The following is a 24344-nucleotide window of genomic DNA, read 5'->3' as shown; positions in this document are numbered from 1 at the left end:
TCTTAGAATCAAATCTTGTTCTTCTAAACTAAGGGTTGCTCATCTCTTCACAATATGAAATGATGAGAACCAATTAAGGATTCACTGTTCAGCACTTAAAACAATTTAATCAAATGTTGGTTTCGAAGTTTCATAATATTGAGATACATTATTAGACGGTGTTGAACTTCTTCCACTCCTGCTATTGCTCTCATCATTAACCTCACGATTTTCACCTCCTCTTATCATCTCTTGTTCTTTTATTTCTGTTCCTTGGCCAATATTACAACTACTATTTTCACCATCAACATTATTGTTGCTAGGCGGCGTTGTTGATCGCGAAGAAGGTAGACTACATGCACCGATCACCACCACTACTTAAACCGCCCTCTGTTGCCTTCTCAACCAGAACAAGAGCAAAGTGAAGGTTGTTTCCCACATCTCGAAATGACCAAACTTGGATTACATCATTTACTTGGAGACCGTTTTTCTTGTGAAGTTCGTTCCAACCTGTTTTCAACACATAACTTGAGCTAACGTTGCCGTTATTCTTATTCATATTCCATTGCCTGAAAGTTAGATTTTCGTCCTTAAGTTCGGGACTTATAACCGAAACCGGCCAGTCTTGTTGAGATGCAAGAAACTTTATCTCATCCTCGTCCAAGAAACTCTCCGGTTTGATTTGTTTCAGAGGCATTGACAATCGGCTTGCGCTATCAGTCAGATCAGTCTCGAACAGACGCTTCTCTATCACCATAGTCATCTTAGCCTTTTCAAAACTTTCAATACCTTCCAAAGTTCCAATCTTCCTTTTCAAGTCTTCAGGCAAGTCATTAGGATCAGTACTATATCTTGGTGCTCTCATATGCTCCTTAGGCCTCTTGAATCCCAACCCCTTTTCCTTCTTAATCTTCATATTCTTCGGCTTGGGCTTCAAACTCCAAGCTTTACCATCCTCACCACCATCGATACTCTTCTTCTTTGTCAACCCATTTTTTTCCTGAAACCCTGAATCAGAGCTCGTTATATAATTTGTCCTAAGGAAAGACCTGTCTCTCCTTATTGTGCCAACCGAGTATAAAGCATCCGCCTCAAATTCTTTACCCATTGATGAATTTGGTTCTTTAGTCTTGGAGGTAGTACCAAATTCCTCGTGCAAAAAAATTGTCTTCCGTTGTTTCAATTGAAAACCCTTGTCATGATGATCAACATCGTCGACCTCTCGACTCTTTCTTTTGTTCATATCAGCATCCGTCTCTTTGGAATATGTTTCAGCTACATAATTGGGCTCTTTAACCTTGGGGGTACTACTAGTACTACTACCCATCTGAGTTTTGACTTTAATACTTTTCTCCTTCCTCCTTTGCTTGAGTTGCTCCCGTGCAACAAAAGCAACCTGACCCAAAATATTCAAGGTTGAACCAGGTCGAAGTTGTTTTTCTATGAAGTCTTCCATACTCACTAGCGGCGCCATCTCGTCGTCCTATTTTCTGTTTTTCGACTTCAGAGATTGATGAAGATTGAATTTATGAAATTTTGGGTATTCTCAGTTACCATAATGACGAACTTGTGCCAACTGCGTAGACACAACATATATAGACTTTTCCTGTATCGAATACGGAAAGTAGATACCCAACTAAACTCGGTAATCAAGTAAGTCGGGGAAAAGGAATCTAAACCTCGATAATCAAGGAATTAGTCATAGTCAATCATAGTTAAACTAGACTTTGTGAACACCATCCCAACGTGTACATATTGAAGAAAATTTGTTGCTGGATGCACGGGTTGTAGCATGGGCTACATTTTTGAATTCACATATTAGCCCCACAGTCCATTACCAGCCCAGACTGTTGCAACTAGAAGTTTGTTTGAAATGTTACTGGTACGTAGCTCAGATTGGGGCAAATTGTAAACGTCCTATTTGGGCCGTGATCTCAAACCTAAAGACCAAAAACCAGATCCATTTTCTCACCATGTGACCGAATCTCGCGGTAAAACTAAAACTACGCAGAGCAGCCAAGGAGTGTCTTGGCCTTGCCTGATGTCACAGCCACCGGTTCTTTTGGTCTCCAATTCTCCGTCTCTCTTCCATATGGAAACCTCAATAATAGCATCGCTGCACTTGCCCACTATACACACACTCCAGAGCTTGTTGTCTAATAATCTGTTCAATCTTGTGTATCGTCATGGGTAATGATGAAATTTTAATCATGCTTTTTTTTTTTTTTTTGTCTTTCTGTTTGAATTTCATCATTATACACGATTCCCTAATAGGATCTTAAATTGTATTCACAGGGAAAATCAAACTCGGAATCAATGGTACTATTTCATTAACTGCACGTTTCTCTTTTTAATCTTATGAAGATTTGGATAAGTATCTATTCTTTAGAATTTTTAAATAATGGACTTATTGTTTAGGGTTCGGAAGAATTGGAAGATTGGTCACAAGAGTGGCTTTGCAAAGAGACGATATTGAGCTTGTTTGCATTAATGACCCCTACATCACGGCCGACTATATTGTAATTTTCTTTTCGTTTCTATATTTTGGGTGTATTGCAATCTAATACTTCATATGATTTCAATTTTCAGAAATCCGAATTCTTAAACCATTTTAGGGTAGTGAAAATGATAAATGTGGTACCAAATGCTGCTACCAATTTGCCATCATGTTCATTTTTCAATGATCATGAAAATATAGTTTATTTCTGGTCCGAAGTCGTGAAAATATAGTTGATCAGAAATTTGAGGAGTCGAATTATCGTTGGACCAGGTCTACATGTTCAAGCACGACACTGTTCACGGTGCATGGAAGAATTGCGATGTGAAACTTAAGAATGCAAATCACGTTTACTTTGGTAACAAGGTAGTCACCATTTTTGCAATCAGGTATGATAACAGTCTCACTAGCTATAATGTAATTTTCCATTTCCAATAGAGTAAAAAGAATGAAAAGATTGTAAAACCTTTTAGCCGAGAAGACGAAATCCCTTGGTCTGGCCCCGGAGCCGAATACATCGTGGATGCCTCTGGTACTGCCACAGAAATCGAATTTGCTCAGGGCCATTTGAAGGTTGGCTGCTCTCCCTAATAACTTGTCATGTTTTGATGCAGTTTGGTTTATGTATCGTGGATTTCAGATCATGACAAATTTTGTTCTGTTTAGCAGGCAGTTAGTTTAGTGCAATTGCTCAGGCCTTTATGATGAGCCTTTTTTTTTTTTTTTTTTCCTTTTGAAGTTAGAGTTGTATGCTAGAAATTGGTTTGCTAGCTTTGTTATACTCACACCTTTGCTTTTTCAAACACTATGGCTTTGATCTCTTCGTTTTTGGGGGATATTCATGGATTTCGGTCATGAATTGATTGCCTTACCTGAGTTTCTTTTATGTATACTACCAGGGCGGAGCAAAGAAGGTTATTGTCACTTGCCCTTGTGATGGTGCTCCTACGTTTGTTGTGGGTGTCAATGAGAAGGAATACAAGCCGGAGCTTAATGTTATTTCCGGTGCTAGTTGCACCACCAACTGCCTTGCCCCCCTTGCAAAGGTTCATGTCTGTCTGCACATTTGATCATGGTAGAATTTGATGCTGTTGCTAATAGTCTAATACTCATGTGAATTTTGCAGGTAATTCATGATAAATTTGGTATCATCGAGGGTCTGATGAGCACTGTTCACTCAGTTACTGGTAGGGCTCTTTTTTGTTGTTCGTTTTGCAATTCTTTTCGGCCCCGTTTGATTAGAGGAAATTGAACAATTCAATGTCTCAGGAGAAATGAAAGCAAACCCGCTGGAGACGAATGCTTTTAATTAGTCTTCCATCTTTTCGGGCACCATTTTCCTTTGAGCAGCCATCTTTTGTTTTTTCCCCAAGCTTGCATTTACAGGGGAAATTAATTAATGAATTCTTTCCACATTCCTAAATCTCTAAGCAGTGAACCAATAGAGGCATTAGTTTAGTTCTTTAGGCCACATTACCCTATGTTCAGTTTGCGGTCTTAACTTTTGATGATGCAGCTAGCCAAAGAGGTGTTGATGGAACATGTCCTAATGATTGGAGACCTGGAAAAGCTGCACCAACTATCAAAGATTGGAGAATTGGAAGAGCTGCTTATATAAACATCATTCCCACTACTACCGGAGCTGCTAAGGTAATAGCAATTGTAGTACATGTGATGGAACATTTAAACCCTGGCCTCCTTTAAAATTATGCGGAAATCTTAGACTAAGAATCACAAAACATCTTTGTGGTTGAATCAAAATGTCATTGCTATCGTCAAAAGAATTCCTAGTAACTTCCCTCGGAGTTCCAAATCCTAATTTTCGTTCAAGTATCTTCCAAATGGCCTCTACACCCCTATTTCAACTGATGATTTGTGTTGATGTATATATCGTTTCAACCAAAGTTGGGCGGAAATGAGGATTTGGACTAAAACCGGTGAAGCATTATGCACTTTACTTTCTGACCGCATGGGTAACATTGTGAATCATCCTCACTACCACAAGTCGATCTTATCCGTAATGTTTGGTTTGTCACCTTAGTTTTGCAATGTCTCAAACTAACCATATGTACTGTGGCTTGTGAAGGCTGTTGGTAAAGTTCTACCTGACCTGGATGGTAAATTGACCGGAATGTCATTCCGTGTTCCTAGTCTTGATGTTTCGGTGGTAGACCTAACAGTGAGACTAGAAAAGCCGGCTACGTATGAGGAAATAAAAGCTGCCATCAAGTAAGGGCAGAGACGAATACGTTGAAATGTATTTAGTAGTTCTTGATCTAAACTATCAAGCTCTGATTTGGTGGTATAATTCAATTTATAATGGTCTCTATAGGGAAGAGTCTGAGGGAAACCTGAAGGGAATCTTGGGTTACACTGAAGATGATGTGGTCTCGACTGACTTTGAGCGTGACAGCAGGTACACAAATGCATATATATGCCTATGATTTTGGTAATTGCTGTTACATCATCTATTGGATCATAACTGTGCAGGTCAAGTATTTTTGATGCAAAGGCCGGAATTGCTTTGAACGATAACTTCCACAAGTTGGTTGCATGGTACGACAATGAGTGGGGATACAGGTGATTTTCGACACCTAATGTAACCTCCATTTTTGAATTCATGGTGATGAAACCATAATCCAAATGTTCTTCTCATTTTGGTTTGTTTTATGATGAACTTGCAGCACTCGCATCGTTGACTTGATGACGTACATTGCATCATTTGATTCAGCATAAGGCAGCAAAAGTAGTATTGAATCAATGTCGATAGTATATGTGTAGATTTCGGTTCATGGTTAGCAGATGCAGCAGCGGAAAATAATTTTGATTCTAACATATAAACTCAAAATTGGTCTGTGCCTGATTAGATGCTTCGGTACTTTGTATTAGAGTAGCTAGATCAGACATTTTCACAACTAGAAAAGTGTGGACATTCAAACTTTGACAATTTCAGCTTTATCCTATTTAAAATAGGAGTCTCTTACAAGCACTATAATATCAGAGTTGGTGGCCTTTCCGTTTACGTTATGGTATAGAAGTAGGTTTCCTGGAAAAGGAAAGAAAGAAAGCCACACGCCAATGCCGTCTGTGGCCTTTCCTAACAAATTCAAGCAGGTGATTTTTTGTAAAAGCTAATGCAAAATTAGTTGGAGATCAAGAAAATTGTTTGGGTAATGCTGGACTTAACATTTGCGATGTGAAATACAGTTGCAACACTTGGCTTGAAAAATGGTAGGATATACACATATACAATTAGACTAGTGTTATGAGCTCAATTTCATGAGCAATTTGTGCCATATCGCAACCTTTCGGAGGTTGCAGGAAATCAATGATAAACTAATAGTAGCAGATCGAGTTATCTTTTCGTTGTACTTTTTTAATATTTTTTTTAATATGTACTTTTTTAGTATTTTTTTTTATCAAATATAAACTTTCATCAATAACAAATGGTCAATACAACCTTTGGAATTAAATGTGGCCTCATTAAAAACCCTACTTGATGAGAGCAAATAAAAAAAAGTACCACCCTCCATAACTTCAATTCCTACAATCAACTAACAGTATTTCAAAAAGCCATGGTGTTTCCTTCCAAAAATTTTTTTTGACTTTGTCAAGGGGAACCCAAAGGCTTCCTAGGCCCAAGATAAACCCCTTCGGCGCATGTGAAATGCTCCAACTGTGCATTGCAGCACAGTGCCTCGCCACTTTGACAGCTTCGGGTTTCCTTCCAAAATTTATTTTCTCTAGCAACCATAGCTTGTTTAGCCAATTGGTGCGCAATTTTATTGCCATCTTTATGTATTTTCTTCCACATGATTGAATTAAATATTTAAACATCAAAATTCTCGATTACTATCTTCTTTTTATATATATACTTCTCCGGCAAAGCAAATATACTAATTAAGCAAGTTTGTTTTTCCTTTTTCTTGTTGCAATTTTACCTAGCTTGATCCTCTTCACCAAACTTGTTCATGCACACAAAGTTCCAAAGAGGGCAATAAATCCGTGAAAATAGTAGGAAATAATAAATTTCCTTTTTCAAAAATCAAAACACAAAACCGGCCCAAAAACTCCCGTGTCCCTCATTCAAAATAAAGCTCCTGCACTGCACACTGTAGTTATCAAGCTCTGACATTAACAGGCGTCGCTGTCCGGTCGATACAAAGGTGGCCTGGAAACGAGTAGGACAGGTTTGGAAAAGAAGAGGAGGTGAGTGTTTGGTTTGGGTTGTTTGAAATTGTGGTTTTGATTATGAAATCTATCTGTATTTGTTGTTTGCTTTACAATCTCACTATATATTTGTTTCTGCGAATTCAATTCATATTAGAGAATTGTCAATACCAAACAAAGTTTTACATAGTGAACTGGGACGTAGGGCAGTTTGTATCTTTTGAGTGTTGATGAATCACCTCACCTGAAGATATATATATGTTCTATTCCACAGCTGCTCCCTTCCTTTAAAACAGCCACAAAATGATAACCAAGGAAAGGGATTTCTCTCAAGTGTATGCGAAAATTTGAACAGCAATTGGTATATGTATTAGTTTGTGCACATGGTGAACCCAAAATTCTGTCAAAGGGTGTAAACTCTTTACCAATTCTTAGACTAATTAATTAGCGCGAGGGAAATAATAATTTACATGTTAAAGCTAGCAAGACAAATTAGCAATGTATTAGAGTATGTGATTGAAATTGTTTATCCTTGATAAGTTCTGTGCTCGGCAACAAACTTTGCATTCTAAGGTTTATCTGTTGGGTTGGAGTCTTTGGAGGGAATTGTTTGTGACTGCAGTGGAATCAAAGTCTGGGAATAGAGACATTTAACAATTCCCTCCAAAGACTCCAACCCAACAGATAAACCTTAGAATTCCCCTTATACTAAAGTCTTCTTTGCTTCGATCAAGGCGTGTAAATGAGGGTTTTCTATACATGCCCGACTTTGGTATAGGTTGCACTAGTCTGATTTATGTTTGTTATCATTTACTAAAGTATGATTCTTTTCTAATGCAGGTTCTGGTGTGTGTCTTGGACTATTTGGTTTTGGTCAAAGGAGTTTTGTGATAAGCAAATTATAATTTGAAAACAGGTAAGAACATTGCTCTATTTGTCATTTTTGTAGGTCAATTCTAATCGTTAAGTAATTTTTTATTTCTTTTGATTGATTGATAGTATTAGGTAGGAACATGACTTGCAGGGTCTTCAAAGTTTGTTTGCATAAATTGGTATTTAGCTTTCTGTCAGTTTTTGAGTTCAAGTTAGAATTTTTAACAATATGATATAATGGTTTGAGTTTCATAACGAAATTGTTTCAGTTGTCTTTATTGAATTTTGCCCTTTGATAATATATTAAGAATGCAGCAACAATCATAGCAGTAATCGAATTGAGATTCAACTCTCAAATGTTCTTATTCTTTGTCTGAATAATTTTCTCTTTTCTTCTTTATTATATATTCTTTGAAAAAATAGTTACATGATCTTTTTAAATAGATAGGTTGTTGTGTTTAGATTCATTAAGTGTATGTTCTTTTGGAGTGAAACAGAGCCAGCTAAGCCCATAACACAGTTAATAGAACTTTGTTTTGAAGTTGGAGAAAACTTCAGCAAGCTTGAAGTTAACAGTGATGCAATCAATGTCATCAAAGTAATTGAGAATCATAATTAGGATCTAAGTCAACAAGGTCCAGTCTTTGATAACATCTAATTAACAGCAACCAAAAAGGCCATACATAGTAAAGATTCAGTATTTTATAAAGAAACTCACGTAGCGCAGCTAGAAAATTTTAAACCAAAAATGGGTAGCCACCAGTGGTAAAAGTTACTGAACACTTTTTCTCAGTAACTGATCTAATCATGTTGAACTTTGAGAGACGCCTTCCGATCTCAGCAGAAATTTCAGCTCTACTACAACAATTTTCAAGAAATTTAATTTACAGCATAAACCTTTCATTTAGGGTGATATGGGTATGTATTTGAAATTTGCATTGCAGTTCTCTCCATGCCTTCCAAAATGAAAGACTATGTGCTTTACCCAGTTGAGCTAACACAAGAATTCCTGTCCTTGGTTCCCTCCATACCTTTCTTCAACTTTGCTCTCTGATTTGGTGTTCTATTATATACAGTCCACATAATGTGAAGGATTGAATCCACTGTCAGTATTTCAAAGCTTTACTCTTTTCATGGTTCCTCAACAACAGTGTCTTTGACTGAAAGGCTATCCAGGACATCACTTTCCGAATCAACTTGAAGCTCTTTAAACATAGCCATAACCTGAATCATTACATTATCAGAAAATGGTAGTTTCTTATAAAGCTTTCAGATAGAGCAGCACATAGATCAGTTTAACTGCATTTAAGTTTGGTCAGTTTAACTGCATTTAAGTTTGGTCAGATCAATATAGTTTGTTTTTTCTTCCCTTGAATTGTAATCTGATATACCTTCATGATTTACATAGTGAATAAGCATGAGAAATATGCGTGAAGAAAAATGTGTTTACCTTTTTCACACTCACAACCTGCATCAGTAAACCTAAAGTAACATATTTATTCTCTAATGTTGTAAATTTCTAATGGATTTTCTGTTTGCTTACAGCAAAGATATTCTCTGCACACCATTAAAAAAAAAAAAACAGAAAAAAAAAAAACTTTGCTGGCCAAAACAGAATTCCCAGGAGGCTACCTGAAACTAATTGATCTAAGTCTTGAGGGTAAGTAAAACTCTCAAAACAATATTACATATACTTTTCATGTTTTTCACAGTTTAATACTCCTTTAAGCAAGAGGACTATTAATTTTGAGGTCTTCAGTGTAATTTCATTCATGCTTGAGATATTTTTTTCTTTAATTTCTGATTTTTTTATTTTTATTTTTTATTTTTATAAATTGATGATCAAGTAGAAAGGTACGTATCATGTAATGTAACCACTTGGACTTTAGTTATGCATATATCTTTATCATATATTTTTACAAAGTCAGATATCACCAGATATTTGAGGGATTGGGAATATGAAAAAAACTTAGTCCTCTGCTGCGTCTTCTTCTGCTTTACCAAGCCTTTTCTCTAATCTTTTCCCAGCTTGCCATCACCTGGGTATATCTTCCACTATAAAGAATTGCTCTACAGGCAACTGGACCTTTATTTTAAAATTTCATTTCTATTTTAAAATTATGTCCACATTAAGAAAGGGGGAGTTGTAAGAGAGAAAATATTGATTACTGTTATTCTTCATTGATATGATTGCCCTCTTATTTGTGGTTTCTGCTTCAGACCGGTTTTCCTTATACTTTCAACTGAATTCATATACCCTTTTTTGCATGTTCATGATCTTCGTAGCTATAGTTTGTGTTTGATACGAATTATATGATGGATTTCTATTCTTAAAAGCTGTATGCTTAATTTTTCTCTTTGTCAATTGCATCATTTATTCTTCTTTGTATGAACTCCTTATTCCTACTTTTTATTGCATTGCAGGTCTGTTAGCAAGAAGAAATAGGTGAGATTTCATCTTTGTGTGACTCAACTCCTACTCATGAAAGGGAAAAAAAAAATTTAAGCGTGATTTGTTACAAATCGCCTATAGTATTTGATACCATTTGCATTGGTTCACATGCTCTAATCCATCTAAAGAAGGAAAAAATTTGCATGTCTTAATCTTCATTGATTTGTTTGTTTGATTACATTTCTTTTTCCTTCCATGTCTTAATCAGGTGTGTTCAGTGTGCAAACGTTTGAAGGTTCTTGCAATACATACAGTGAGTATACACCCTGGTCTTAATCTTCCCCTTAAAACCTCTCTCACTCTTCTCTCAGCTACCTCCGGCCGATCGCCGACCACTCAAACCCTAGCTTTCACTGTCCGTCGAAAAACTTAGCTTTCGTCTATCTGATTATTTTATATTTGTTTTAGTTTGATTCGTTCCACAAGCTTGTTAGTTTTGAAATTTCGCGAAATGGCGACCTCGGCGTTCAAATCGACGACGAAGCGGATGCCGACCGGGAGCTCTCCGGCTCCGGCGGAGGACTCGGCTTCGGTTAATCGGTCTCACCGGCGCTCGCGCAGCCTCAGCTGCTTCTCGCGCGGGCTAACGGAGCCGCCTGCCGAGGAGTTTGAAGTCAATCCGACTCCCAGGAGGAAGTTTGTGAACACGGTCAGGGGCTCGGGGTTCCCGGAGATTAGTCTTGATGACCTGGCGATTGAGCTGTTTGATTCTGGCTCGGATGATAGAGGAAGACGCTCGGCGTTGCGGAGTTCCGAAACTACCCCTGCCCAGAGGCGGGGGAGGTCGGTGTCGAGGCATGGCCCGAGGGTGAGCAGCGGCGGCGGTGAGACGAGGGGCCGTGCTGGTAATAGCTCAGGTGGAGGGAGGGTAGTTTCGGAAAGTAAGACAAATTCGAGGCAAAGGCGATCAGTTTCTGTTGCTCGGTATCAGATGAGCGATTCAGAGGTGAGAATAGTGGTGGCTTTCTTCTTTAATTTCATTTTGAATTGTGATTGATGTGATAGCATTAGAAAGTAGTTAGTTTACTGTTGCATTCTGTTCTTGTTTGGATAACAAATTTGCATTACAATTAGTGCTCTTTAGAATCATTTGAAGGAGTATTTGCATGGGTAAAAGAAAGAATTTTTAGCCACATTGTGTAGACTGTATTAGACATCGGGACTGAAGACTATTATGTAATCTGTTAATACTCAATGTAGATGTAAGATTGTTATCTATATCAGATTATAGAGATACTCCAACTCATTTATTTCTGGCTGCATTTATGACAGAGTGATCTCGATCATACTCATAATCGTAGCACTGCTAAGTCGAAAAACTTCACTAGTGGAAACAACCACATGCCCTTGTCCCGTAAGTCATTGGATTCAAATTATAGGCCAGGATTAAGAAGGTCTCTTAGCCAAAAAGATCTGAAGTGCCATGATGGTTACTCCGTAAGTGTTTCTCCATTTATTTGGTCTATGTTTGTTTGAATTTTTACCTACTAGTGTTTAGTTAGGGCAGCATATAGCTGAAATTGGTAGAAAAGAAGCACTGAGAGTGACCATATCTGGTGGTTGAGTTGGCTTCAATCCTTAAAATTTAAAGACCTTAACTTTCAGTTTTTTGTTTAGAGCCAGTCTTCTGTCCTAACTGATGATGAGGGGAAGGATGCTTATATCTATAAAAATGGGGCTGAGAAGACTATACGAGCTGTATATTCAGAGAAGAAGGTAGACAAACTTTGTAGAACATTTTATGAAATCAAGACCACCTAGTTAGTTCTTTTGTCTCAGTTGCTCTTATTTGTTATCTTGTTAATTTTCAGGCAGAGCACCCTGCTGGTAATGATATGAAAAGTGGATTATATGAAGTAATGCGAAAAGAACTTAGACATGCTGTGGAAGAGATTAGGACGGAACTTGAACAGGTCTGCTTTTAGTGTTCTTTAGAACCAATACATATGTTCTTTGTCCTGCGCTTGTAGAGTTTTGATGGTCCTTTATTTTGATTTTAAAGCTCATTTCCTTTTAACTTATTCAGGAAAAGGGCAAAACTAAATATACTGTTCCAGCACCTGGTGATTCCTTGCGTTCTAACGGTTCAGATGTAGTTCAGGCTGTTTCTTCGATCAGGAAGAATTATTCTTCCAAATTGGAACGGGTATGAAATTTTGTATTTAGATTCTCAGGTTATAATTTTGTATTGTGTATGTTTTGTAGTTGTTCTGAAAACAGTGCATCCTCTGAAATGTCCTTCATCTCTAACAATAGTCAATTTATGACTTTTTGAGTGCCTTTCAGCCTGTTACACAATGTCCACCAGTTGGCCTATGTGTAAAGGCGAGTTTAGTTGAGTATAGAGTATGGCCTTTGATGTCTGGACTCTGGATATTAGGGCAGATTATTTGTCAACTATGCCATAGCAGCCTGTAAGCTGAGAGTGCCGTGTTTGCTTTTATATTCTACTTTGAAATGTTCTGTGCAACTACTTCGCATTCAAATGTGCCATTTTAATGAAGTTTTAGCTACTAGTAGATCAAATATTTTTTTTTTTTTTTTTTTTTTTTTTTGTATTGACAGTCAGAAAAGCGTAAACAAGATTTATTAGCGGAAATAGTGCTGGAGGAACAACACAGTAGGGAACTCTCAAAGATTGTAAAAGAATTGCTTCCTGAGCCAAAGAAAATTGTCAGTCCAGACAGACCGTCACGAACTAGAAGGGTACATGTTCCATCTGATAATCTGCAAAATTTGTCATCTTTGAGTTTGTTTATATTTGTATGTTATTATTATTATATTTTACATTTATTATTATTTTACCTGTCTGAGGGATTGGTATGAAATTTCTAAGACTCTGTATATTGACATTTGTATTGCACTTGGCAGAGGAGCAATGACAAAGGTAGGGTGTCTAAGCGACTGACTGAGGAAGCAGAGAGATATATTGAGGACTTCATTTCAAATGTTGAAGACACAGATATATCATCACTTGATGGTGAAAGGAGTGATACAAATTCCAGCTTAGGAGGAATAATGAAGGGCGAAACTTTTCAGAGTCCAGCCATGTCAACTCCTCCTCCTCCTGTTTTCATGGATGGCGTTGTACTGCCTTGGGTGCGGTGGGAGACTAGTAATGATGGTACTCCTATGGGGTGCAGGAATAAGACTGAACCACCAATGACCCCACAATCTTTTTCATGGGGTGCTTCTCAGGTAATATTTGGAAGTTTAGCGTCCCCATTACAGTTTTTGATTGCCACTGTGGCGTGTCTCGTTTTTCATTCATTGTTATCTCTAGTATATCGTACTCAAATTTCTTTGATATTCAATTTACAGGAAGTGACCAATGCGCAAGACCATAGTCAGTCTGCTAGTAGCCGTGGGAGTTGGAGCCCTGGAATAATCGATTCCCTGCCATTTAACATCATGGAAAATGCATCCAGTAAAATTGAAGAATCTGGTAATTACCAGCGCCAATCATACCCGGGCGGGTCAAATCCTTCACGCTTTGACATGGAAAAGTATCTCCAGCTTAAAAACAATGAAGATTTTCTCTTAGAAACACTGAAGCAACAGCGCAGAATTGGTTCTGGGGGCCTCCTGCTTTGTAATAGAATGTTGATTTAGCTATAATTAGTTATTTGTAAGACTGCAACCGTAAACTACATCGATATCATTGTATATTTTCTCCATCTATCAAGCTTTGTAGGTATCCATTGACAATATGTTTCAAGAGTAGTTAATTGCTAAATTACTAACCAATCCGGTGGCTTTTTTTTTTTTGTTTTTTGTTTTTTTCCTTACGTAACGAGAGTCTGTGATATGCAATACTTGAGAACTTCTCCGTTGTGCACTTACACTTTGCTTGACAACTGCCAAAGCAAACCTTGTGTGATTAACAAACAACTCAGAATCTTTGTTTCATGACTATTTGTGGACTTGGTTGGAGTCGCACTTTACAACAACCACTCGACTCATGCATATCTCATTCTTCTAAACAGTTTTATCTCTGCCTCCTCTTCACCATCTCATACACTCCTCTCTCCTTGAGCTAGAGCCTCATAGTAAAGATCTTAACCGAAAAAATGTAGTTGCACAGGTTCAAGTATTTTTACCCAAAAGCTATAGGTAAAGAGTCAAAGAGACTTTGATTTACGATTTCCTTTTTCAACTGAAATCATAGACTTCTGAGGGTGGATTGGATTCACTTGTGTTGAATGATTTTTTTTTTTTTTTTTTGGCAAAGTGATTGACTGAATTCTGTACCATCTGATTCCTCACTAGAAGAATCTTTATCCTTTTTGGATACAGATTCTACTTAGGAATTTCAGTTCTACAAGGATTCAATGAGATAGATATGATCCAAAAAAGGGTAAATTAGAAATTTCAAAAGTTTTTAAAAATCAAATGGCTAAAAGTAAGTTCTTGCACATATAGTGTGAGTTAGTTTCAGTTCACTAAGTACTCAATCTACCCTCAGGAGCCTAACGATTTCAGTTCAACAAGAAACAAACTCGAAGTCCTGTAGGAGTCCTACTTACGTAGCACTTTCTCGGTTCTTATTTATGATCAAATCAAAGCAAGAGAACTTGTTTTGGGTTTGGGCAACTCTTATGCTTTTACTCATTGAAGGGAGAGATGGATATTGAAGCAAAAGGTATTGATCAGAAGGAAAAAGATCTGAATGACTGGCTTCCCATCACAAGTTCTAGGACTGCAACCTGGTGGTACTCTGCTTTCCACAATGTCACCGCCATGGTTGGTGCTGGTGTGCTTGGTCTTCCTTTTGCCATGTCTCAACTTGGATGGTAAGGCATGCTTCAATTTCATGTCTTCAGGTTTTTGGTTGTAGGACCAGCGTTTCGAGTTTTTTAGGGTCGAAAGGTTGGCTTGTTTTTGTGCTTTTTGACATGAACATGATTTTTAAAGATTTAGTACGTCCTTATACTGATTTTGTTCAAAGCTGTTTTTGGATCAAGTGTTAAAGGCATTATGTGAGAAAGATAATAGAAGCAAAATCGACTTAGTTTTATGCATAAATTCAGTACTTGGAGTTTAAGTTTAGCGTGTGGTGATACAAAGTAGGACCCCCGTTTAAGATTCAGTGAGCTAGGTAATATGCCATATTTTTTTTTTGCATGATTAACATAATGATAGCATATTTTGGAGCCATTAACTAAATTGGGTTTTGTGCTTTAGGGGACCTGGAGTCACTGTGATTGTTCTTTCATGGATTATCACGCTATACACCTTATGGCAGATGGTAGAGATGCATGAGTCCGTGCCGGGGAAGAGGTTTGATAGGTACCATGAGTTGGGTCAACATGCCTTCGGAGAAAAGCTAGGGCTTTGGATTGTGGTACCCCAACAACTAATGGTGCAATCTGGTACGTGCATCGTCTATATGATTACAGGTGGTAAATCACTGCAGAAGATCCACGATACTGTGTCCCCTGGAAAACCAATCAAAACCACCTACTTCATCATGATCTTCGCCGCTGTCCACTTTGTTATCTCTCACCTCCCTAGCTTCAATTCCATTGCTGGTATTTCTCTTGCTGCAGCTGTCATGTCCTTGAGGTACATATATTTTCCTTTTCATCCAGTTAATTTGTTAGAATTGTGTACAGTCGAATTCCCATATATCTTCCTAGAACAGATGAGACACACATTATATACCTTTATATCTTCCTATAATTGATAGGTAGTGATTTCTAGGGAATTAACCATTAGCTGCTTCTCCAAAAAGTACAAGTGCTTCAGTAACTATAAAAGCACTTTTATCTATTTTAACCAACCTATAGAATCTAGTACTTAGGTCACCCAGTACTTATGACATCGTACCTGAATCAAATCCTTGATTAAAAACTGAACTGCTTGTTGCAAAATCACCCTGAAGTGCTTCTACAAGAGGCCTTTAGTTAATCTCTAGAATTGCTTCTGGCACCTCCTATACAAGTTTATTGATTGAGCAGAGTTTTCTACGAATGGGATCTAGTTTCAGATTAAGAAGTTCATGTCAGTTACATTTTTTAATTTGCTGAAGTATTTGGTTTAATGTCTCATTGTGTATTTACACAGCTACTCTACAGTTGCTTGGGGAGCTTCACTTCACAAAGGGGTTCAACCAGAAGTGCAGTATGGCCCCAGGGCTTCAACCACCACAGGAAATGTGTTCAACTTCTTTAGTGCTTTGGGAGATGTAGCTTTTTCTTTTGCTGGTCACAATGTGGTTTTGGAGATTCAAGCAACACTTCCTTCTACACCTGACAAGCCTTCCAAAAAACCAATGTGGAAGGGTGTGATGCTTGCATATGTTGTGGTGGCTTTGTGCTATTTCCCAGTTGCTCTTATCGGTTATTGGGTGTTCGGAAACAGTATTCAGGATAACATCCTCATATCATTGGAGAAACCTAAGTGGCTTATTGTTATTGCTAATGCCTTTGTTGTTATTCATGTCATTGGAAGTTATCAGGTAGAGTCCTACTTCAATATTTACATTACTGCATAAACAGTTGTTTAAGTATTCATGTTGTTCATCTTGTTGCTTATGTAGGTCTATGCAATGCCGGTGTTTGACACAATTGAAGCAGCTCTAGTGAAACAGATGAATTTCAAACCTTCTTATTCTCTTCGCTTTATATCACGAAATCTATTTGTTGGTAATTATCATTTTCTTCCCCATCATCTTAATCTTGAGTTAACTTCACACATCATACATGAGTCTTGAGATATGATTAATAATGTGGTTTAGAAATATGGTACATATGTTCTATTTCACTCAATATTAATGTGTTCTGCGTGAATGCAGCAATGACCTTGTTCATCGGAGTCACGTTCCCTTTCTTTGGCGGGCTTCTCAGTTTCTTTGGAGGATTTGCTTTTGCTCCCACAACATATTTTGTAAGTAACTTCTATAATGACATTGCATCAGTGGATTTTTCATTCCCTTTTAGTACTTAATTACCTGAAAATTTCTTGTAGCTTCCTTGCATCATGTGGCTCGTCATCTACAAACCTAAGAAGTTCAGCTTATCCTGGTTTGCAAATTGGGTAAGATAGCAAGAACTTAAAGTACTTTGTTCTTTTACGTATTATTTTTCTTTGCAAATACTAATTTCATTCTGGTTTTCTTCTATTACAGTTCTGCATTATAGCTGGAGTGTTATTGCTGATTTTTGCTCCTATTGGTGCATTGAGGAATATCATACTTCAAGCCAAGGATTTCAAATTCTACTCTTAGAGTCTTGACATTTCAAATTAACTATCTGTAATTAGTGCTTATCTTAATAATTAATAGGGCCTACTTATTCAGCTGTTCATAGCTTGTTTGATGGATATGTAGTGTATATATGACCTCTCTTACTGCTGATGGCGAAAATTTCAAGTGCTTTAATACTCTATTATTTTAGCTTTAATTGTTTGATAAAACTCTAAATCCTGAAATCAGTTAATTTATTCTTTTAAAAAAAAATCCGTTAATTTATATTTTTTAGTGCAATTCCAATTCTCAAGTGCATTAGTTGAATGTTTCATTTATTTATCATATAATCACCTATTTTAGAAGTAAAATAAATGATGATCATAAACATCCACAATTATTAAGCCTAATACGCTTGTAGAAATATCGAAGCATCCGTCTCAAACCAATTTAGGTTGAATGAACATTGTGCAAGTTCAAGATCTTATGAACTGGTATAAGAAGACCATTAACCCTGAAGATAAATTCTTAAAACAACTCGCGCTAAATTTATCCAAGTCAATAACAGCATAAAGAGCCGAGATTGGCAGACAGCATAGAAAGAATTATAGAAGCGACACACCAGATCGAAACCCAACATGGAGAAAGAAAAAAACAAAAACAAAAATAGAAATTACTTTATCCACTCACCAGTTTCACTCTGAGAGCTTAGGACACTCTCACCTTCACTCTCAGTGATGCAACCCCTCACCAATTCCTCTTCACCTAAAACCCTAAACCCTTCTCCCCACTCCAAACCCCAACCCAAATGGACCCCTCCCCATCTCACCCATTCCCCTCCCACCAACCTCTTCAAACCCAAAGCCTTCAGCTCCGACAAGTAAGTTCTTGTGCTTATCTTTTTATATCTTATATGTTGTGTTTCTGGAAATGAAAATTTGAACGTTATATCCAAAGAATGCTGATTGCTTAGGTGCTCATCCATATGGCATAGTTGTGTTTCATTTAGTACGGAATGCTTACTAGGTTGTATGGTTGAGAAAGAAGGGTAAAGGATGTGTCTTTGGTCGCAAGAGACAGGGTGGCTGATGTTACAGTGGGAATATGTGTAATGCAGATCTGTGAAGGAAAAGTGACATCTATACATCTGTATCAAGGAGCATTTGTGGACATCGGAGGTGTATATGATATGCTATGCTTGTCTTATTTAGTTTTACTCAAGTTTTTGTTACTTGAAATTTATATTCATTGCTGGAAGCCATATCTTTATTTCTTGAGGGGGCAAATCGACTAATTTCAGTAATGTGTAATAGTGGGGTGCATACATTGATACTTTCATGGTTTAACTAATCCAGAGTTGAAAGCTGGCTTATTTCAATTCAAAGTAGTTTGATATGATGAGTATTAATGTCTTTCAGGTGGGTTCAGATAAAAAATAATGACTGGTACTGGATCCGCCATCACATAAAAGTTGGTATGCGTGTAATGGTTGAAATTCTGGCAAGTCCAGCACTCCAATTTCTTTCTCTCTCTTTTGTTTTATTGACTTTGTATTCTCTTTCTTATGGTATGATGTTCTTACTATTGATCGGCTAGTGTTATATTTCTTGTGGGTATTATCTTACTAAATTTTTCTTGTGCAGGCAAAACGAGATCCTTATCGCTTCCGGTTTCCAATTGAACTGCGTTTTGTCTATCCTAATATAGACCACCTTATGTATGTAAGCCTTGCATCATAAAAAAAAGAAGAAGTATGTATTAAAGAAAAATTTAGTAAAACACATGTATATAGAAAAAATAACGACTAATTATGTATATAGAAAAAATAAGTGTTTAGTGTGCCACTAAGTGTATCTTAACAGATATAAAGTATTTAGGAAAGGTGGAAGACCAATAGATAAAGGTAATCAGAGTAATCTTTCAGAGACTACATTCTTCAAGTCATTGGCCCTTAGAGCAAACACTTCTACTTTGTTATGTGCTTGGACTGTTTTGGTTGAGAAGGGAAGGTTGGATAAGCCGAGATTGGGATTCCTGAGCACCCAGTCAAGAAGTTCTTGACATAGAACTATAGAAGTCACCCTTCTCAAGACAAACATCGCTTGCACTGCCTTCTGTGGTGCAAGTCAACACTTTGCCACGAGTGATGAACAACATCTCATCGAGAGGGTCTCCCTTTCGCATTATGAAGCTGTGCACTATGTAAAGCACCGGCTTCAAATGATCACAGATTGCTTCAAACAATCGTTGATCCATGTTTTGAAGCATTTTGGAACCAAGTCACTTTTGGTTGATGATCGAGAGGAAAGAGTAACAACACTAGCACAAAATCGATAATGAAATATAACAACACTAGCACGAAATCGATAAAGAAATCCCCACAAATCGCAAAACAATGGCTATGGCCCCTAATCTTCTGTCCAATCCAAGGCACTTCTTCTCATCATTGACCACAAGGAGGTAACAAAACAGAGGATCCAGTGATAACGCAATAACACACAGAACAGGAAGTATCTTATTCCACGTTTGCTGGACTAATTTATGCTGGCAGTCAACAATCTAATAAGTTCATGATCTAATAAGTTCTTTACCAAACCAAGTTACAAATAAATCAGGTAGGTAAACTGTAATCTTAAACTAATGTGCATGCATCTCTATGATGCTATGATGGGTAATGAGAATGCAGTCAGGAAGGCGCAGAAACATTTCCCTCCTTAGACTGGGGAGTCTTTTGAAACTGTTTATGGCGGCGCCAGGCTGCTTGCAAAGCATGAGCTGCCCTCGGTTCGCGCCATTGCTCCAAACCAGAGCTAGTGTGGAAAAGCGACAAGAACTTAGAGACTACATTCTTCAAGTCATTGGCCCTTAGAGCAAACACTTCAACTTTGGTATGTGCTAGGACTGTTTTGGCTGAGAAGGGAAGGTTGGATAGGCTGGGATTGGGATTCTTGAGCACCCAATCAAGAAGTTCTTGGCCATAGAAGTCACCCTTTTCAAGACAAACAGCGCTTGCACTGCCTTCTGTGGTGTAAGTCAATAATGTGCCACGAGTGATGAAGAACATCTCATCGAGAGGGTCTCCCTTTCGCATTATGAAGCTATGGTCTATGTAAAGCACCGGCTTCAAATGATCACAGATTGCGTCAAACAATCGTTTATCCATGTTTTGAAGCATTGGAACCTGTTAATATCGATATATCATTACCTCAACATGTAATGTAGCAATAGCATGGCTAGCAATCCTAGCATATAATATATGTAGCATATAGGCATAAGTATCAACATAGCACCCACGTACGTTACTGAGTGGACCGGAGCAAATATATTGCTTTGTTTCTCTTCTGATGTCTTTGGGAAGATTGTGCAGTAAACTCTCCACATCAACACCCTAGTTTCTTGCCATTGGTATCTCTGGAATCGCCGAATCTTCTTCTTAATCTTCCGAGGAAGGGAATGGAAAGCCATCCACAACTCTATCTCTTGCCCTTTCAATCTCATTTCCTCCAACTTTGCTGTTTTTGATTGCAAATATGTCTGTTCCACAACAAAAAAGGACTCTAGGCTAAAATACTTATTTGTGTCATGTAGTACTAATTAACTCCAACCTAGAGCTCTGAAATAAAACTCAAATTTGGGACCAACCTGCATATTTCCAATAAGAAATGCAAAAAGTATCAAGCCAGAAAGCGAAACAAAAACTGAGAAGCAGATTTCCCATACATAGGTACTTGTTTTGAGGCCTTGACCAAGGGAGCTGCCGAAGAAACGTACCACAAGTTAATCTCCAAAGGGTAGGTAATGTTTAAGAACAGAAAATCTAAGAACAGCTAGGATATATCTAATATCGTGTGCAAACCTCAGATTTTGCAGTCCCCACCAAAAGCAGTAAGAAACCTTCGGTATTACTTCTGTTGATTCAATGACGCGAGATTCAAGAGCACCAAAGTATATTCCGAAATTAAAGAATGTGGAGTTTGATGTCTCTGGAGAGCAAGAGTCATTCAGGAAAGGGCTAGCTCCAAATGTATCATCGCAATATAACGAACAATAAGCACTAGCATGTATTTTACAGGATTTTTGCCAGCAAGATGCTTTCCTTTCTATTGAAAAGAAGTACCAAAAGGCTCCAACAACCTACAGGGCCAGAAAGTTTATCACTTGAGAGGATCAGTAATGAAACAAAAGTAAGCATGAAAAGAAGTTAGTTTTCTAATAAATTAGGACAGAATGATTAGAAGTGGTTTTGAATAACTTACATGACTAGCAAGCATGTAAAGAAAGAGATTAAAGGCAGCTTTAGCCCATGCAGTTTCGGCGAGGATGCCCCAAGAACTTGTGGCTTCTTTTAACAATGAGCAGATTCGAAGAACCCTTAGCACATATTGAAAGATAAGTATAAAGTACAATGACTCTGTTGCATGGAAAACCCATGAGTTATTCAATTTTGGAATGACAGAAAAAACTACGACCTGCACAGAATGGAGAAAGTTATTGGTCCCTTTAGTTCTGACACTTCTACTTGAGCAATCTGGAAAATACATTATAAGTACACAAAATAGGCAACTACTTGTAAGATAAACTTGTGCAAATCGATCAATGAATGCCATAATGCAAGTATCTCAAGTAGCTGTCCTTACCTGTGGAAGTGGAAGAATCACAAGTATGTCTAATAGGAAGTAGAATAACAGATATTTCCATGCTTTTGTCTGAGTATATGGAACCAATTCACGTTTGCTTGATGATCGAGAGGAAAGAGTAACAACACTAGCACGAAATCGATAAATGATATATAACAGATGAAAGGAATCCACCACAGATCGCAAAACAATGGCTATGGCCCCTAATCTTCTGTCGAATCCAAGGCACTTCTTCTCATCATTGACCACAAGGAGGTAACAAAACAGAGGATCCAGTGATAACGCAATAACACACAGAACAGGAAGTATCTTATTCCACCTTTGCTGGACTAATTTATGCTGGCAGTCAACAATCTTATTCTTGGAACGTAAGCCTATGGACAAATCTCGACAATAAGTTTTCATAAAACTCAATAGCCCTTTAAACTTACTTACAACCGAGTCTTTGGATGCTGAACTTGCACTTGACTGAGTAGTACCATCAGGTTTTTGAGTTTTTTCTCTAGCATTCTCTTCTAAATCACAGCTCTGTGTCCTATTTAGATCATACAACAAACAAAAATTACTTGATTAACTATCCTAGAACAGTTCTTGCTCAGGCTTAAAACCTTACAACCCAAATGTGGAAGCAACAAGCAGAGGTGAGAAAATTAGTCACTTTACCTTGAAATTTGAGCCTCCATTGTCACAATTCAAATCTTGATCTAGCAATTTATTTGCCGGAAAAGAAAGAAAAGAAGGGTTTTAAGAAGCAAGAAGTGTCATAAAGATTCAAAGAAGTCAAAAGCAAATATATTTGGAAGTGAAAGACTTGAGCTCACTATAAAGAGTGAAGTCAACCGATCTACTCTTCAAAGTCTTTTTCTCATGCATACGGCTGGCTGTCTCTAGTCTTTACCAGCTGCCTTGGTTTTGTTTGGTTATGAGCCATACAAATGTAGCGCAGACATGCAAGAAGGACTCCGTGAAAAATGTCGAATTACATCATGATACAATAAGTTACACGGCAACACGAAGCACTGAATCAAACCAGCGCATCTTGCAACATATTCTTCTCTTACCGCAAAGACTTTTCGAGAAAGTCGTAACGAATCATGTAAAATGTTATCTTGAACTGGTGTGTATGCAACTATGCATCTATATAATCGATGGTATGTTGTGTTATTCTGAGACTGCAGCGTGGGCAGTGTTCAGTGCGAGAAACGCTGCCCTCCTTATTTGTACTAGTAATTCAAATTCAACTGCCAACTTACCTGTTGGAAGTAATTACTGACATGAGCAATCAATTGGGACAGTAAAGGTACGTCATTTGCTTCAAGAATGTTCTCACACTTGTGCAATTTCTTTTTCTTTCTCAATCGAAACTTGAGCAGAACTAGTTATAGGCTACCCACATGAAATTTCTTCTAACCCATATTTGAGATCCAATTCAGTATTCGAGAAGACGAACACAAAAGAAAAACATGTGCGTTCCTCTCGAGTTTTCCTCCAAACCCAGATTCTAAATCCCACTAATGCATCTCAAGCAACGCCGAATTGTAGAAAACGAAGCTCCAATTCCAAATGCCCAAGTTCATTCTATTGGCCCACCAATTCTAACAATAAGAACTCAATGATGATGGTGGAGAATTTCAGAATTTGAAGGGTTCTCTTTCTAGAAAATCATTATTTACACCTTGTGAATCAAAGGCCGAGTGGAGTCTGATCCAAATTCCCCTTCTTTCGAATCTTCAATGCTCTGTTCTTCTTTCTCTGTTTTGGGGTTCAATGCTCTGTTCTTCTTTCCCTGTTTCTTCTGCAGCTCTGTTTGGTGAGCCCCAAAATCTACTAGCTAAAGAAGACGACCTGTACGGCGCAGATCTGCATCGAGTCGATAACAAAGCATTCTTCATCGTCTGAACAAAACCCTTAGATTGCTTCCCCAAATTGGGTCTCAATCTTTTTCGATTTGAGCTTTTATGCAAAACCCAACTTGAAAAGATGGAAGTATAAACCAGAAACAAAGGACGATGAGAAGTGAGGTGAGTCGGAAGAACTCGGGAAGAGAAAAGAACCGTCTTTTTACCGTCTCCGTCCTCATAGCAAACGACGTTTGCATTTAAAATGCCTCATTTAATAAGGAGGTGTCATGGTTTTAGCCTTAGGATATCAAGTGAATGGTTTGGATTAAAAGTCAAGAATAAACATCACATGTACACAAAATATGCAACTAGTTGCAAGATATACTAATGCAACTATAATGGAAGGACTTCCAAAAAAAAAAAAAACTATAATGTAAGTAGCTATCCTTACCTGCATGTGGAAGTGGAAGTGGAAGAATCACAAGTAGCTATGATGTAAGTAGCTATCCTTTACCTGTGGAAGTGGAAGAATCACAAGTATGTCCAATAGGGAGTAGAGGAACAAATATTTCCTTGCTATTGTCCGAGTATCTGGAACCAATTCACCTTCTCTTGATGATCGAGAGGAGAGAGTAACAACAGTACTAGCACGGAATTGATACAATAATATATAACAGATAAAAGAAGTCCACCAGAACTCGCAAAACAA

At 37.7% G+C, this 24344-nt stretch overlaps 4 protein-coding genes and 1 pseudogene across 7 annotated transcripts; 3 read left to right on the top strand and 2 right to left on the bottom strand.

Annotated features, from left to right (window-relative positions):
- Positions 1-331: 331 nt before the first annotated feature.
- On the bottom strand, positions 332-1453 carry LOC133717004 (putative B3 domain-containing protein At5g35780). Its single transcript, XM_062143626.1, has one exon. It carries the CDS (start codon positions 1451-1453, stop codon positions 332-334), a length of 1122 nt encoding a protein of 373 aa, XP_061999610.1.
- A 563-nt stretch (positions 1454-2016) lies between these two features.
- Positions 2017-5448, top strand: LOC133715950 (glyceraldehyde-3-phosphate dehydrogenase, cytosolic-like). The gene is made up of 12 exons (XM_062142655.1): positions 2017-2169; positions 2275-2298; positions 2398-2498; positions 2750-2865; positions 2950-3049; positions 3376-3522; positions 3603-3663; positions 3993-4126; positions 4563-4705; positions 4809-4892; positions 4967-5056; positions 5161-5448. Exons 1-12 carry the CDS (start codon positions 2166-2168, stop codon positions 5210-5212), a joined length of 1056 nt encoding a protein of 351 aa, XP_061998639.1. The 5' UTR covers positions 2017-2165; the 3' UTR covers positions 5213-5448.
- A 938-nt stretch (positions 5449-6386) lies between these two features.
- LOC133717840 (uncharacterized) lies at positions 6387-13681 on the top strand. 4 transcript variants are annotated; one of them, XM_062144587.1, is made up of 13 exons: positions 6387-6685; positions 7487-7562; positions 9065-9179; positions 9944-9965; positions 10180-10224; positions 10380-10917; positions 11244-11408; positions 11595-11687; positions 11783-11884; positions 11998-12117; positions 12537-12677; positions 12843-13169; positions 13293-13681. In XM_062144587.1, exons 6-13 carry the CDS (start codon positions 10423-10425, stop codon positions 13581-13583), a joined length of 1734 nt encoding a protein of 577 aa, XP_062000571.1. In that variant the 5' UTR covers positions 6387-6685; positions 7487-7562; positions 9065-9179; positions 9944-9965; positions 10180-10224; positions 10380-10422; the 3' UTR covers positions 13584-13681. The 4 variants fall into 4 exon arrangements, with proteins under 4 accessions (XP_062000571.1, XP_062000567.1, XP_062000568.1 ...); XM_062144583.1 differs by having other exon boundaries at positions 6389-6685; positions 11589-11687; XM_062144584.1 differs by lacking the exon at positions 9065-9179 and having other exon boundaries at positions 6389-6685; positions 11589-11687.
- Positions 13682-14696: 1015 nt separating this feature from the next.
- On the top strand, positions 14697-17261 carry LOC133718318 (lysine histidine transporter 1-like). Its single transcript, XM_062145130.1, has 7 exons — positions 14697-14764; positions 15156-15536; positions 16038-16431; positions 16513-16618; positions 16768-16859; positions 16941-17009; positions 17101-17261. Exons 1-7 carry the CDS (start codon positions 14712-14714, stop codon positions 17197-17199), a joined length of 1194 nt encoding a protein of 397 aa, XP_062001114.1. The 5' UTR covers positions 14697-14711; the 3' UTR covers positions 17200-17261.
- Positions 17262-19566: 2305 nt separating this feature from the next.
- Positions 19567-23892, bottom strand: LOC133718100 (cyclic nucleotide-gated ion channel 1-like; annotated as a pseudogene).
- Positions 23893-24344: the final 452 nt, after the last annotated feature.

Source organism: Rosa rugosa, chromosome 6, assembly GCF_958449725.1.
Source record: "Rosa rugosa chromosome 6, drRosRugo1.1, whole genome shotgun sequence".
Taxonomy (NCBI): Eukaryota; Viridiplantae; Streptophyta; class Magnoliopsida; order Rosales; family Rosaceae; genus Rosa; species Rosa rugosa.
Note: the sequence above shows the minus strand (reverse complement) of the source record. Positions and strands in the feature narration are given on the sequence as shown.

Excerpts from the sequence above, each read along its gene's own strand:
- LOC133717004 (XM_062143626.1), bottom strand. The coding sequence starts at position 1,453 with ATGGCGCCGCTAGTGAGTATGGAAGACTTCATAGAAAAACAACTTCGA.
- LOC133715950 (XM_062142655.1), top strand. Across the intron at positions 4,127-4,562 it reads CTACTACCGGAGCTGCTAAG|GCTGTTGGTAAAGTTCTACC; the intron begins GTAATAGCAATT and ends TGGCTTGTGAAG. Across the intron at positions 4,893-4,966 it reads GACTTTGAGCGTGACAGCAG|GTCAAGTATTTTTGATGCAA; the intron begins GTACACAAATGC and ends ATAACTGTGCAG.
- LOC133717840 (XM_062144584.1), top strand. The coding sequence starts at position 10,423 with ATGGCGACCTCGGCGTTCAAATCGACGACGAAGCGGATGCCGACCGGG. Across the intron at positions 11,688-11,782 it reads CTGTATATTCAGAGAAGAAG|GCAGAGCACCCTGCTGGTAA; the intron begins GTAGACAAACTT and ends GTTAATTTTCAG. Across the intron at positions 11,885-11,997 it reads TTAGGACGGAACTTGAACAG|GAAAAGGGCAAAACTAAATA; the intron begins GTCTGCTTTTAG and ends TAACTTATTCAG.
- LOC133718318 (XM_062145130.1), top strand. The coding sequence starts at position 14,712 with ATGGTTGGTGCTGGTGTGCTTGGTCTTCCTTTTGCCATGTCTCAACTT. Across the intron at positions 16,860-16,940 it reads TTGCTCCCACAACATATTTT|CTTCCTTGCATCATGTGGCT; the intron begins GTAAGTAACTTC and ends AATTTCTTGTAG. Across the intron at positions 17,010-17,100 it reads TATCCTGGTTTGCAAATTGG|TTCTGCATTATAGCTGGAGT; the intron begins GTAAGATAGCAA and ends CTTCTATTACAG.